At 35.1% G+C, this 16,957-nt stretch overlaps 1 protein-coding gene across 1 annotated transcript in view; it reads right to left on the reverse strand.

Moving 5' to 3' along the window:
- Dys (Dystrophin) overlaps window positions 1-16,957 on the reverse strand; it is a 923,162-nt gene that overhangs the window by 106,992 nt on the left and 799,213 nt on the right. The window contains exons 55-57 of the mRNA XM_090409612.1: window positions 13,362-13,496; window positions 7,231-7,456; window positions 4,902-4,962 (exon numbers count right to left, since the gene is read on the reverse strand). Of these exons, the coding sequence (XP_090265738.1) occupies window positions 4,902-4,962; window positions 7,231-7,456; window positions 13,362-13,496 (422 nt within the window). The remainder of the gene's footprint in view (window positions 1-4,901; window positions 4,963-7,230; window positions 7,457-13,361; window positions 13,497-16,957) is intronic.

Genomic DNA, 16,957 nt, shown 5'->3' on the forward strand with positions numbered 1-16,957 from the left:
TTTCAAAGGTCAAAAAGCTGAATAAGGTCCCAAGATGAATAATGATAATAATCAATAGCACGAAAAGAATAAAGGGCAGACCACGAAGGTAACTAAACTAATAAGTATAGCAAAATACAACATAAGCCAAAATTAGCAAATCAGGCCAAGAAAAATCCTAGAGAGTTTTTCAGTATGAGGTAATTCATCAAGGTATTTCATTCTCATCAGTGTGACATCATGAGGAGCTCAAGTGCAGAGGATATAGCCTATAGGAGAGGATGAACCACTGGTGAGTAAGCAAGGGGAATATGAGGAATTAAGTTAACTTGATGTCAATAAAGCAATAGGACTTGATGACACATCACCACATTAAGGAATGCTCCAGGGAGTTAACAGCAGGCTTGGCATACTGATTAATAGGAGTCATGTAACAGTACAAGTCCCAAAGACATGCAAAGGAGGTAAAATTATTCCACTTCACAAATAAGTCTGAGGCTACAAATTACAGGCCATGCTGTGTATCTGGAGATGTGGTTAAGAGCTAGGATACAGAAGTAGGTTGAAAACAATCAGTATTCTCTGCAATGATCAGCATGGGTCTGCTAAAGAGAGGTCATGTTTTACTAATTTACATATATAGTACAATAGTGTGATGAATGCATTGGATAAAAGGAGATACAGTGGTATATTTAGATTTTTCAAAAGCTTTTGATAGATTCCCACACAGCAAGCTGGTAACTGGAATGGATAGATCAGATACTTAATTGGTGACTTGGATAAGTGATTAGCTGTTAGATAGGTATCAGCAAATTGTGTATGGGCTTTTCTCTTTTGGGACATAGTCACTAGTGTTATGCTGCAGGAATCTGTTTTTGTGGCTATTGTTTAAGTTGTATATTAATGATATGGGGATGGGTTAAACTGAAGATATTTGTGAATGATGTAAAATAAGTAGAATGATGAAGAGTTCAGCAGATGTTGTGGACTTACAGGAGAATTTGAACCGACTATGAATGAGCAAGTGAGTGGAACCTTCAGTTCAATGTTGAAAAAGTGTAAGGCACTGAAATTTAAAGGAGGTATAGGAGATGAGATCTAGGAGTTGTGGAGAACAAGGATCCGAAGTTTAGGTATCACATTACACAAGAGGTGAAGTTTATGACAGTGATGTGAAAACCTTGACCTGCCTAAATAAAGAGATTACAGTTCCATTGCATAATACCTTGATCAGGCCTTGTATACTGATCAAGTATACCATATGCAATAAGTCCAGGTGTGGTCTGACCAGTGCTTTATACAGTGGCACAACTACTCCATTATTCCTATATGTTGGTGGTCTTCTTATCATAGCAATGCTATGATGTGCAGTCTTTGCAACATTTTCAATATGCCTTTAAATGTCTACTGTCAACCATTATTTTTAGATCTTGAATCCCATCCACTTCCTGCAGTACAGCAACATCAACATTATATTTATGCACTCCAAAATGCAACATTTTGCATTTATTAATATTAAAACTACAACCCCACTCCTTTGTCCAAGCCAAAAGCTTATTGAAACCTGAAGGGAATTAACATCGGTAGAGGTACTTATAATTCTCCCCAACTATGCATCATCACTATGAAGTTTATTTTATTTTATTTATTTTTATTGTTGTGATCAATAATTTAAGTGCATTTTGTAAAATAAGCAAATGCTTAACATATTTGTTTTGTCCATCCACTGATTCATATGCCTAACTGGATGGATGTTACTGAAATTCAATATTTTGGATCACCATAAAAATGTGTTGAGCCATCTAAAGTTTTCTTTCAGTAGGACTATTTCTTGGGACAAAATGCTTCAAAAACTAAAAGTGTAATAACTCCACTTTGGTTGGATGAAGTTTAATGATATTTAGCATTAATAATATCTATCCACTAAAACTGTTGTCATTGCAGTTTTGATTTCTCAAACTATTTTCAGTGATAAAACAAAGTTACATATGTATAGTGTATGTATGTGTGTGTGTATACACACACACACACACACACACACACACACACACACACACACACACACACACACACACACACACACACACAAGCCAAAAACAAAATAAGTGAAAGATGCCAAGAAATTATATTCTTGTTTAATCCTTTATGAAAATGTAAGCAAACAAAGTTTGCACATAATGACTAGGCTATTTGTATATAGGTGCTAATAACTTACCATTAATTGCCTTAATATCCCATAATGCAAGGCACACATCTTTTCGGGCATGTTTTGATGCAATACATTATGGAAGGGCTACTATCCAGAATGGTTTCAACATTTACTGAGGTCTCATCAGGAAGCCAGACTCAGAAGTGATACCAAGATTGAAGTAATGTAGAAGTCATATATTTCCAATATACAAGTCGTGGAAAGGTGCAATACCTTATTATCAAAAAACTCTGGATTAGAGCTAGTTGCTGAAAGTTGTATACGGGAAATACAACTACTTCAACCTTGGTATATCTTCTGGGTCTGGTTCCCACTGATGTGAGACCTTAATAAAGGTCAAAACTGGTCTGGGTAGTGGTCCTTCCCATAATTGCATCAAACACACCTGAAAGAACGTGTGCTTTCATTATGGGATATTAAGGCAATTAATGTGAACTTATTAACACTTATATACAAGCAGCCTAGTTGTGAAGACACTTCATGTACAAATTTTCTTTGCTTATACTTCAATAAAGGATTAATAAAGAATATAAGTTCTCGGCATCTTTAATTTAATTTATAACCAAGTGAAAAAAAAACTTTCAAAAAAACTAGCTCTAATCTAGAGTATTTTAATAATAAGGTGTTACACCTTTCCACTACTTGTATATCAAAAATACATGATTTCTACATTACATTGACCTTGGTATCCCTTCGGAGTCTGGCTCCCATTGATGCAGTTTTTGCTGAAGATGTGATAAGTCTGCTGAGGTGGTAATTGTATCTGCCTTGGTGAATGCTTCTTTCTTGGATATGCATGACTCTGTTTGGTGGTAGGGTGGACTTGTCACTGGGTACAGCCACTGAGTTGAGGGTTGTGCTCAGTGGCAGGATGTGCCTGTTGCTGAGTAGAACCACCACTCAGTAATGAGTTAGATGATCCTTCAGGTCACTCATTGAGATTAGAGTGATCTTGGGATCACCTGAGTTTTTGGAGAATTACATTCCTTTATATAGTGTGCTGAGTCTGCTGAGGTGGTCTTGCAGGCACCTTGGTGGATGATTTTCCATGGGATATGAGTGGCTCTGCTGGTAGTAGGGTAAGCCTGTCACTGTGTAGAACCACCACTATCCTTTGGTGATCGAGATTTAACTCATTTTGGGTTACTTATTGGGATTAGGTGATCTGCAGGATTGCTCTAGTTGAGAAGGTCTGCATTTAAACATAGATCACTACATTCCATTAGATGCTTGTCTATGGTATAGCTTCTACTGACGTGGCCTTTATCGGAGTCATTCGGTGGATGCTTTTTTTCTGGGGGATGAGAGGTTCTGCTTGGTGGGTTTACCTGCCACTGAGTGGAACCACTCCTGAATATCTTTGAATGATTGAGAACGAGTTAAAATAATCTTTCAGGTCACTCAATGAAGTTACAGCAATCACTAGTTTTTGTAGATGATCCTTTACTTATAGAAAGGTTTTCTATGGATGTGGAACCTATGATGTGGTCTCGATCACTAGATTTCATTAGAAACTTGCCTATGGAATGACTACTGATGTGGCCTTTATTGGGCCCTTCGGTGGATGCCTTGCCGTACGAGATGAGTGGTTCTGGCTGGAGGCTTATGGTAGTTGATGCTTAGCTTGAAACCAGTCAGGATAGTGGCCATTCCCATAATGCATTGCATTATATATATACCCAAAAGGATGTGTGCTTTGCATTATGGGATATTAAGGCAGTTATTATATGAAGTATATATGAAGTATATATATGAAGTTATTAACACCCAAATACAAGCAGCCTAGTCATGAAGATACTTCATGTGCAAACTTTGTTTGCTTACACTTGGATAAAAGATTAAACAAGAATATAACTTCTTGCTATCTTTAATTTAATTTATAACGAAGTGAAAAAACTTTCAACAAGCCAAAAATAGAGTTGCCATTAGAAGTGCAACATGGAATAACAAAGTATGCATAGGATTTAATCAATAAAACCTTGATGTTGACTGTCAAATAAAATGGTTAAAAGACTGCTGCTATTAGCAGTGGTAACAATAATACCTGACTTATGTTACCATCAAGTATTTAATGTCACTAGTAAACAATGTTATCTGCTGCTGAGAACCGGGAGAAGTAGCATTAAATTCCTCAAATTGAGACTACCTGCTTGAAACCAAAAGAAATATGCAACCAGAGTGAACTTGAAGAAAGGCACCAAGATGCTCATTTAAGATGTTCACTTAATATGTTGCTGCACAAGCAATAAAACTGTGGATATATTGTTTTTAAAACAGTTACTTTTAATTTTCAAAAAAAAAAAGTGTCTTTGTAATTCATGAAATCTTTCTAACATGTCAATAATCTATCTTTTATAAATTAGAATTTAAAGTTTCATTCTTAAAATGAGAAACACATTTTGACATCAAATACAACCCATATTCTTATATCTTTTTAAAATGAAATATACTGAGAAAAGAACAGCAACTCTTTAACATCTTGCTTTCACGAAAAATTCAATTAACCATCGTTCAACTAATTTTAGCAATAAGAAAATTAAAAAAAAAAAAAAAAAAATTAAAAACAGCTTTGTGCTATGCCACTGCATATAAGTAGTTGTGTGATTCAAATAAAACTTCATGAATTCCAAAACCCAATACGTTTCATAAAAACCATAATACACATTAAAACTATTCTTCATTAGAAAAATTAATAATAGTAGCATTTACTTACTTCACATAATAAGGCACTTTGTTTCCTGACACTGCTCTCTCCCATGGGTGTTCTACTGAGGCTATTGGAATAAAAAAACCTACCAGTTTATTATTTATCAAAAGAAAATATACATATGATATATAAGTTAAAATAAGCATATCTTTAGCCACCTATCAAAATATATAATGTGTGTGTTGACTGGGATGTAACTGTTATTGGTATTCTGCCCATTGATGTAGATCTGAGTAGTTTTTCAGAATGTTGTTTCTATGAGGACATCATTACAAGTTTTTTTTAACTGTTTTGAGAGAACTTGCCAGTCCTTTTATACCCTTTTTGAATGAGGAACTGCAACATTTTCCCTATTGGCTTAGCAATTGTTACATGGATGATTAGAAAAATTGGTACATTTATACTGGTATTACATGTCTTTTGTTTCTTATTTCTGTTATTGAAAGGTGTATCAATGGTATTGTTACTTTGTAAGGACCCCTAAAACAATTGAGGATGAAGGATTCATGCTCAAGAGGTTTTCTGTTCAGTACTAGAGCTCCCCACCCATCATGGAGTCACACATTGATGGCAACTCTCTGGCAAGCAATGACTGCACTCAGGAGTGGAATACCAGGGTTATCCTGGATGCTATATGAGCATCACAGCAAGTCTTGGGCCCTGTCCCTGGACCATGGGGAAGGAGAATTACAGCAGTACTCTTGACCCTTGCAGACAAGACCACTAGCAGATTGATCCTGTCCAGGCCATCCAGAACTGCCTGTCTTGCCGATGCAGAGACAAAAGTAGTGCAAGACTACCGCTATCCCCTTTTTCGGATGTCCACGAGTTGCACCATATGGCAAATATGGCTTCAAAGTGTTGAATCCAAGTGACGGTAATCTGGGAGAGAGGATAGAGTAAAGAAGACTCAGGAGAAGTAGAGCAAAGAATAATTAAAAACAATTAGCTTGGATAAGAGAATGGCTGAATGACATATATTAAAAAATGCTTTATGGGGGATGTGAACCTGCAAAATTTAAGGTGATAAGTGGTGTAATCCAGGGATCAGTCCTAGGTCCACTGTTATTTCATCTTTATATTAATGACATTGGGAAGAATCTCACAGGAGACAAAGAGCTATTTGCTGATGATGATGCAAGGATAGGAAGGGTAATCTGGAATGCAACTACATCACCATGAACTATCATTCTCCTATAAAAATTTTGAAATTTCTCATGCTGTCTGATATTCAGTTAGCATGCCTAATTTTTATTAACTGTGAAGTGCCATATAATGCATGTGTGTGTGCACAACTATATACAAGGAACTGCAGGCATGTGAAAATGGTTATAATATCAATATGCTAGAAGCATACCCCCCCATGTAATATACCAATGGTATATTACATGGGGGGGGGGTATGCTAGAAGAAACTGATCAAGCTAGGGATCTTTGAGTTTTAGTAGATAGAAAGTTAAAGTTCAGGGGCCATACATACAGCAAAGATTTTAAATACAACTCAGAGGGGATAACTGCAATACCGAAATGAACACTGGCATGTACAGATAAGGAAGTCATTTTGTCTCTTTACAAGACGTTAATAGCACTTCATCTGGACAATTACTGACGAAGTGCTATTAACATCTTGTAATAGCACTTCATCTGGACAATTACTGTGTGCAGATTTAGTCTCTTGGTTTCTAAGGTGATGAATATACCCTGGAGAGGGTGCAAAGGATGATATTAAAGATGATATCAAGAATGTGAAATGTAGATTATGAGTTTTAGATTTAGAATCTATAGACCACAGCAGAAACAAACTGGAGAAAGGTGGGTGATATAATTGAGACCTCAAACTTCTGAAAGGGTCATACAGGATGCTAGTAGATGGAATATTTCATTTTATGGAGGGATCGATAGAAATTGAGAATGAATGTAATCAAGAAAGAGGTGAGAGAGCTAGATTTTTCTCTCAGACAGCAAGCCATCCCAATCTCATGATTGGAATGACTTGTCTTTGTAAGTGGTGAGTGCAGATAGTGTGAATGAATTCAAGAGAAAGTATGACAGGTGGTGTGAGTGATATGGCTTCCCCTAATGAATCCCTGACTCCCTGGAGGTCTCTTGTAATAATAACAGTTCAAGCATAAGTTATGCTATTCAACTGTTAAAAAACAGACTGTGGACACATCAGTTTTAAAAACTATCATTCTCCTATAAAAATTTTGAAATTTCTCATGAGGTCTGATATTCAGTTAGCATGCCAAATTTTTATTACTGTGAAGTGCTATATAATGCATGTGCACACAAGCATATACAAGGTTGTATAAATAATGACAAACATACATACTTACCACTAAGAAACTGTTGCTGTGCTGATCCCTGGTCTAATAAAGCATGTTCTAGCATTTTCTTTCTGTCATCAATAGCTAATTGCAACAATTTCCACCTGGTATTAAGTTCCTCTAGTCGATTCAAATTAGCATGAGAAAGTAATACATTACAACCGGTAATTCTTGCTGCAGACTCATTGACTTCATCTACATGTGCTTGAAGTGGGGCTGTTCTATCTCGGAAAGCCTAAAAACAATATTATTAAAGTAATTTTGAAATTGGCAGCATGAAGCTTAGTAATAACTTAACATGCATATATAAAAATTGTTTTATATTTTAGTTTTAAATTTAAAGCAATGCTTTGTTAGTTTGCTTTATGTGGACGATGTTATACTTCTAAATAAATCTGCTACAAGTCTGCAAGATTCTCTGACTAAATTGAATAGATGTTGTAATAGATATGGTATGAAGGTCAGCAATAAAAAGACAAAGACAATGAAAATAGGCAGAATCACTGAAAATGTCAACTGTGTTGTGAATGGAGAACCTGTGGAACAAGTAAAACATTTCAGCTATTTAGGCACGATTTTTACTGAAGATGGTAAATTAAATATAGAAATAGACAACAGAATCAGCAAAGCTGGTATGGTGGGAAGTCAATTGAATAAATTCATATGGAATAAGAGAGAAATTAGTCGGAACACTAAATTAGCTGTATACAAGACAGTGTTCAAACCAGTTTTAACTTATGGATCTGAGAGCTGGGTCAGAAGTAAAACACTTGACCAAAGACTAGAGACCGCAGATATGAGAGTCCTGAAAAAGATTATAGGCGTGAACAGATGGCATCAATGGCAATATCATATTAAAAACGAGGATATTAGGAAAGAACTTGACATTGTCAACATCCAGGAATGTGTTAGCAGAGCTAATCTCAGGTGGTATGGTCACTTAAACAGAATGGGCGAGGAAAGATTAGCAAAACAAGTGTTCTCTGCCAGGTTGGCAGCGAAACGACCCAAAGGAAGACCAAGATATAGGTGGATTGATACGGTACAAAGTGCTTTAGATGATAGAAATATAAGATCTGATAATGTTGGAGTCTTGACAAGTAACAGACTGATTTGGAGGAAAATTGTAGATAGGAAATTAATAATGATGTAATTTTTTTCATGTAGTACTATCATATCCTGTACACCCCTTGAGGGTACATGGCAGGAATTTGATGATGATGATGATGCTTTGTTAGTGTAAATCACAAGAGATTTAATATAATGAACTACATAAGACATTGCTTTAAATTTAAAATGTACTCATAGGATCACCATAGCAAACTTGCAGGGCCACAATATAACTGTAAAATAGTTTGTCTTATGACAAAATTTTAAAGACAACAACAAAGTTGAAGTAATAACTTGCAAATAAAATAAAATTTTGAGCAATTATTTTATTTATTGAAATTATTACTTGAAGACAGTAGTTGGTTCCATTATTCTGACATAATGAATGCTGATCATTATGAAATAACAGTAAAAGAAAGGATAGTTTATCTAGAAGAGGGCTTACCACAGAGGATTTCCTTTAGCACAAGACTGAAGCTTTGGCTAGGAATATGTATGTAGTTATATGTATGTAGAATATGTAGTTATAACAGTATTTGTTATAGAATGAATTAGGGTATATGTCAGCATTATCATAGTGCAAAAGTGTAACTGAAAAATATATTTGTATTTAAAATGCAGATGAGCTAACCAGTTGCTGAAACCTGCCAAAGCTAATTTCAAATTATAAACAAGAGAAACTAATGAATTTGCCCACTCTCCCTTTTAATGGTATGATGAACTTTATATTATCTGAACCTCAATTAACTGAGTACCTTGCATAAACAAAAATACAAATTTCAGGGTTGCCTAGTTCCATATTTCACCACTATTCTAGACATGATGTTCTCCACACCCTGATAATTTTTTTTTAACTTCTGTCCCAATATCAGAAGTGCTCTAATTAAGCAGTAAGGCATGAAGATCAATGTGAAATATATTCTATCTCATTTATGTTTTCGACATCAAATGTATTACTATTTTGTTTTTAGTATGGTAAAGTTTTGGTTTGAAAATAACATTTGCCGATGTTCCATTTTAGTCAACTAGAGTGGATGGGATTGGATATTACACTGGTGCAATTGGATTGGAGACTGGCTATTTAATAGATATCAGCAAATTGTGTATGAGGAAGCAATATCTCAGAAGAGGAAAAGTCACTAGTGGTGTGCCTCAGGGGTCTGTTTTAGGGACTGCTGTTTAACCTGTATGTTAATGATAATGAGGAAGATTTGAATGGAGATATTCAGCAGTCTACAAACGATGCAAAGTTGGGAAGAACTATAAAGGAACAGAGCAAGTGTTGTGGCCTCACAAGAAGACTTGAATAGAGTGAGTGAATGGGCATGAGAGTGGGGAATACAGTTGAATGTTGTGAAATGCAAGGTTTTAAAATTAGAAAATAAAGATGGGATGCAGAATTGACTCTTTGTCAGGATATATTGTTGGAGGTAAAGGAAATAATATCTTGGGGTGATAGTGGATAAGGATCTAAAATTTAGAGGACACATTGCCAAAATTGTGAGGACAACACAATGAATTCTGGTAATGATGTGGAAGACACTGACTTCTAGAAACAAGATTTTGGTTCCATTGTATGAAGCATTGATTGGGCCAGACACGGACTACTGTGCACAGATCTGGTCACCTGGTTTTCAAAAGGATAGAGAGATACTGGAAAGGATTCAGAGGGGATTGACTAAGGTAGTTTCTGGTCTCTGGAATGTTGAGTATGAAGAAAGATTGTGAAGATGCAATTTGCAGAGTCTAGTGGATAAGATGAAGAAGGGTGATATGATAGAGACGTACAAGTTGGTAAGAGATTATTATAGGATTAATGTTGATTTTTCATAAAATGGTGGAGATGGGGAGAGAACAAGACATTATCCCCAGAAACTGTATAAGGAGGATGTGAGCAGGGAAGCGAGAAGCATGTTTTTTGTATGGAGAGTTGTAAATTATTGGAATGCATTGCCTGAGAGTGTGGTGTTTGTAGAGAATTTGAATTCATTTAAGGCACAGTGTGATCAGCTGTGAGTAAAGCAAAGGGACCTCTGGCAATGAGTCTTTGACTCCATGAGTTCTTGGGATGATGATAATAATAATATTTATTCTTCTTTTATAGACTTTCATCAACTACATAAATTAAACTGCATTTAATTTGCAAACATAAATTGAGTGCATAAATACCAAGTTTTCAGTAATAACTATCGCTTGTACACTATAGAGAAAAAAAACTCCTTGCTTGTTAAGGAGACTTGCAACAGATGAAGTTTAAAGTACGTATAGTAAGAAGTGCCCTTAGAAGACCATACATAAAATCTGCCAATCATATATAACAGATATAAAGATATGAAAATGCTTGAGAAGTTAGTAATGATATAAACTCTTCGTGTAACATAGTACTATCATAATATCCTGTACACTCCCATGAGGGTATATATCAGGAATTTTATGATGATAATCATCCATGATGTGACATGGATGTTTTCAAGATTTCAAGAACTGTTCTATTATATACTTGGTCCAACATGTCTCTGACAGGTGCTTTGTGATCCAAATTTGGTAGTAGTTTGAATCCAGAGAAAAATATCAGCAGACTTAATAAATTTATCAGTGAAAATGTCCTCTTGAGTGTTGAGAGTTAACATTGTCAAAAATAACATGAAAAATTTAGAATTAGATAGAATAACGACATACAAAGTGTGACAATTTAATTTCCGGAATGGCCATGTAGTGTCACCTGTGTGGTGATTTGGTTGGAGTCACATGAGTAATTGTCTTTGTACATGTTTTAACTACTGTGTTCATAAACCTCAAGCCAATAGAACCATTTGCTAGATGGCTATTGCAAAAACAATAGAGATCTTTGTGTAAACTTTGGCATAAAAATGTGTGATCAAAATTTGGAGCAGCGTGTTAACATCAAATTTTGTGTGAAAATCTGCAAACCTGATACTGAAATGATGGAGGTGTTGAAAGTGGCATTTGGTGTGGATGCTCTGAAAAAGTCAAGTGTCTTTGAGTGGCAAAAGAGATTCAATGTGAATGATAACCCCAGACGTGAGCAGTCAAAAACAAAAATGACGGACGCAAATATGAACAGAGTGTGAGATTTGGTATGGTCTAACAGACGATTAAGTGTGCGACTAATGGCTGATGAAATGCAAATGAATCGAGAAACAGTCAGGGGGTAATTTTAATTGAAGAATTAGGTATGCGAAAGATTTCTGTGAAGTTTGTGCCTCGGATCTTAATGAACGAACAGAAGCAGTGGTGGCTTCAAGTTGCAACTTATTTTTCTGCAAATAAGCACGTTTCCAAGAGTAATTACAGGTGATGAAACCTGGTGCTTCCAGCACAACACAATCCCGAAAAAAATGCCAGAGCATGCAGTGGAAAATCCCAAGTTCGCTATGCCAGAAAAAAGCATGCATGTTAAGTTCACAGTTCAAGATCATGCTGGTGTGTCTCTTTGATCACAAGGGGACAGTCCACTATGAATTCATTGAACAGGGACAAACAGTCAACCAACAATGCTATTTAGAGGTGCTGAAAAGATTGCAAGATTCTGTTCAGAGAAAAAGACCTCAATTGTGGCCTGACAAATGGATCATCCATCACAACAATGCACCAAGCCATAGTGTGCTCATCATGAGAGTTTCTGGCAAAAAAAAAATCGATTACTGAATTAGGTCATCCTGCTTATTCACCTAACTTAGCTCCCTGTGATTTCTGGCTGTTTCCAAAATTAAAGAACTGCACTAAAAGGGTAAAGATTTTCTGACATCTCTGATATCCAGCATAATGTGATAAAGAAACTCAAGAGTATTCTGGAAAAAGAGTTCCAAGCCTATTTCCAAAAATGGGAACACCGTCTAAACCAGTCTATAAATGCTCAAGGGGGACTACTTTGAAGGTGACAGTAGCCACTAGTATATAGTTCCGAACATTGGTTTTTTACAGGTGCATTCCAGGAACTAAATTATCACGCCTCGTAATTATATATTACATTTATATCACAAATATTATTTTTGATCAAATCAAACTTTATCTGCACATTCTCTTCAGTCTTTTTTCAAATGCTATATTTCATCAATAATTTGAAGTTTTAAGACCAATTAAGTGGAATTACTGTACTATGTTCTACCAGATGAAGAACAGTCAAGAGACTATAACAGCTTGACAAAAGCACAAGTGTATCAAAGTAGCCACTTGTAGTTGCATCTTTAAAAACTTTAAAAATTAAACATGGAATATATACTAATTTGAGATAGTGATAAACACTTGCTATTCTTTATCTTACTGGCAAAATATGATTACATTTATAAAAACTACTTCCGAAAGCAAATTGATCTTTTTTTCCCTACTTTTATAGTTATGAGTCAGGAATGCCATTTTTTAAAAGAAACAGAGAAAAAAGAGAGGAAAAACTAGGAAGCCTAGCGACATTGTATACTACTACCTCTGCAACTTCCACCCAATCATTGGATGTGGTGGTCAGCTGCAACTCTGACAATCATATCATTTTAGAATTTTTCCCTTTTAGTGATTAATTACTTGTACATCCCTTTATTTACTCATGGCTGATGATACAACAGCCATGAGCCACTTTTTATGGGGAGGACCGGCATATAGCTGACGAATCAGGCCTATGGCTGGGTCTTAAGTGTTCCTGACTGTAATCCAAGCGTGTTCATGGGGGCCGGTTTTGCCTGTTCTGGTGAATGAGACCAGCTAACTTACCTTTCATCGAAAGAGAACAGATAAAGGTTACTCACATCATGGATGGGAATCGAACCCAGGTCTTTCCAACCAAAGGGCTTCATCTATACCGACTGAGTAACGGAGGCTCTTGTACATCCCTTGAGGGTACATATTAGGAAACTAATGATGACAGTGACTAATTATGTGCACAGTACAACAAATTTTAACTATGTGCTTGTTAACAAAATTAAAATTTTACATTTTATTCAAAGCATATCAACTGATAATACTTATATTTAAAAATTGCCAATCATATTAATTAGTCAAAATTTTTGATGCATAACCTTGAGATCATCTAATTGGCCTGGAAGCTGATCTAATACAAATTCTGTTACAGGTGCCCATTTTGATTTAGATGATTCTGCAGCATGGAGACGGGCATTAAGATCATCCATTCCTCTTTGCAGTGTTTGCATTTTCTGTAATATTAAAAGCAAATTAAGCTTTTTTTTGTAAGAAAATGGGAAAAATCTTCAAAGTCCTAAAAAAAGTAAAAGTAAAAAAGTAAATGATTAGGGCCTTTCCTAGGCCCTAATAATTGTATTATTATTATTATTATTATTATTGAGTATGGTAACAAAAAGTGTTTGTTATTGCACTACGTAATGAAAACTTCATAGAAAGACAACATATCATCACATAATAAAATAAAATGTTAAAATAATATTCATAACAAATAGCATAGTTACCGACTAAAATGTTATGCTTTCTGTATAGGATACTCTATTACAGCTAATAATGGAATATGAATAAAATAGGGTATATTAGATTGTAGACTAGATTTTTGCTAATAAAAAATTCCAAAATTATCTTAGAATTTCCCTAGGCCCTAAATAGTATTTGATTAACATGCAATTCGGTTTTTATGAGATTTTGGATTAATGGGCAACATTTTATGGTCAATCTATATTTAAAATGGGAGGGGAGATTTTTCATATAGTGGAAGGGGGAGGGGGGCAAGGATAAGAGGCCATCCCTGGAAGTTGTGAAAGGGAATGGTGAGTAGGAAGGTGAGAAGCAGCTTTTTTGCATGGAGGATGGCCAGACCATGGAATTCATTGCCTGATAGAGTGCTGAATTTTGCAGAGGGTGAATGAGTTTAAAGTGTTGTCTATGATGAGTCTTATGACTCCATGGAGGTCTGAAATAATAATAATTGCAATGTCTATAGCAAATTAGAAGTAACCAAAACTTTTATAGTGACCATAAAAAACTTTGACTATTTTTTTGTGTGAGAAAAGTTCTCTTTTTTTGTAATATTCAATGAATCATATATATTGCTTTAGCTTTAAAAGTTTAATGAAAAGGAATAACCTCAGTGTGTGATACATTTTGATATAACAGTAGTTTTGATATAACTGTGAGATCTAAAATACCACCTTTGTAACAAGCATCTTGAAATTATTATTATACAGTATCTCCATGGAGTCAGAAAACTCATTGCAAGAGATCTATTATTCAAACAAAACCTATTATACTTCCCCTTACATTAATTGTGACAAAACACAGCAACCTCTGGCAACCCATTCCAGGTATTCACCATAATCAAAACAAAAACTCTAGTCCTAACACCCTTGTAAACCATACGCTTACACAATTTCCATTGGTGATCTCTCATCTCTCGCTTCCTGACATACTGAAAAAACTCTTCAGTGTCAATCCTATAAAACTCCTTCAATAACTTATATGTTGCTATCGCCTCCTTTTTTTAACAACCATGCAGTCTGATGTGCTGTTTTGGCTACCTTTGTGATATGCCTTCTTCTAAACTTCAACTTCCTGTCTACAATCATCCCCCAAGTCCCTGGTCTCATTGGTTTCCTGCAGTTCACCTACACTTGACCACATTAAACTCACAGTCATTTACCTTTGTCCATACTGCTAGTCTATTTAAGTCACAGACTAAATAGACTAGCATCCTTTAGAATCTCTATATCACCTTCATCTACTATTGCTCTTCCCAGTTTTGCATCATCAAAAAAAAAACAACTGAATATTTCCCATCAAATCATTTCCTATATCACTGATGTATACTGGTCACTTGCCTTCTCCTGGACTCAACTCCTCCATAAACCATTCTCTGATGTCTCCATAAACCATCCTCTAATCTAAATCACAAGATTCATATCCATTTCTAACCTATTTACTTCAATTTATGTAGCAGAATTCTATGTTGAATTGAATTCTGTTAAATGTCTTTGCAAAGTCTGGCATATCACTGAAAAAAAGTCTTTAATAATTTCCCTTATCCAGATATAATAATAAAGTGAACTCTCCATGGTCACCTTACTATAAAAAGTGAACAAATTACTAAGACAAAACCATTCCTATCCATCCAAGCCTGAATTCTGTCTTTTACCAATTTCTCCAATATTTTAACCACCACTCCTGAGATGGTGATGCCCTATAATTTGTTACTTCTGTCTTGGAGCTGCCTTTATGCAGTGGGACTATTTTCCCCTCTTTCCCCTGCATTGCCACCTTTACAGTACTGAGGCTTAAATTAAACAACTTGGTCAGAGAAGCTGACAATTTCCTTGCACATTCTCATAATACACAAGTAATATGTCATCTAATTCTATGGCCATATTTGCATTGAGGTTCTGCAATATTCTAAGCACCTCCATTTCTTCAAACTGTGTTGTCCCATCAAACATGGAAACATTCACCACCTAGATGTGCAATACATTCTTGCAAAATGATCACCAAGTGATTCAACTATTTGGTTTTTGCTTCTGTTACCTCCCACCATCAGTACTTTTTAAAGTCATCCTTCCAAAGTCATTCCTCTTTTTACTTGTCACATAGCAAAAGAACTCTTTAGGATTAAAAATTTTTAAATATTTAAATTAAAAATTAAAAATAAATATTCTGAATCCTTTTTTTGAAAAAAGAAAGAACTCAATGAAAGTCACATTTAGTAGTATACTTTTTTTTAATTACTACAGATGCATCAAAGATTCATTTTAGCATAACATGACAGTTAAATATAATTTTAATTATTATATACATTTTATTATATAAAATGTATATCATCATCTTCTTATCTTGTATTAGGCCTCGGGGCCTGTTAAGGTTTCATTCCATCTTTTATATTGTCTTCCAACTGATCTCTTTCCCCATGGTTTGTATTCAAGGATTTGTTTGGTGATTCTACTATTATCCATTCTTCCAACATGTTTTTTCCATTTATAATTGTGGATATATTCTATTATTGGTTGTTCATTCATTTCTTCTATGATTTCTTTATTTCTTTTATGATCTAACAAGGTTATCCTGCAGTTCTCCTCATAAATCTCATTTCTGCTGCAGTTATTCTTCTCTCATCTCCTTTTCTGATCGTCCATGCCTCACTTCTATAAGTCAGCACTGGTCTTACCAATGTTTTATAAGCTCCAATCTGAGTACGTTTTTGTACCTTCGAGGGTTTAAAAACTTAAACCCTCGATTTATAAAATGTATATAATACATTTTATAATATAAAATATGAGGAAAACTGCAAAATACACCCTATTAATCATAAAAGAAATTAAGAAATAATGAAAGAATTAAACCAGCAACCAGTTATAGAGAAAATAAGGAAATATGAATAAAACTGAATGGAGTATGTTAAAAGAATGCAAATGGCAAGACTACCCAAACAGGTTCTTCATTATAAATCTCAATGGAAGAAGGGAAAAAAATAGAAAAAAAAATGTGATCAAAATTTCCAAGAATGTAACAATGAGTTGGTAGTGTCATTCAAATAATCCACCTACACAGAGAGCCTATTCAAATCCTGCTAGAGGGATATAACACTGACTTCATTTCTTATAGCTGTCTCTCTCTCTCTCTCTACAACTTGGAATCACCTGTAAACAGTTGTATCCCAACATTAAAC

Source organism: Typopeltis vanoorti, chromosome 19 (genome assembly GCF_054136105.1).
Source record: "Typopeltis vanoorti isolate ZY-2024b chromosome 19, IOZ_Tvanoo_1.0, whole genome shotgun sequence".
NCBI classification, from domain to species: domain Eukaryota; kingdom Metazoa; phylum Arthropoda; class Arachnida; order Uropygi; family Thelyphonidae; genus Typopeltis; species Typopeltis vanoorti.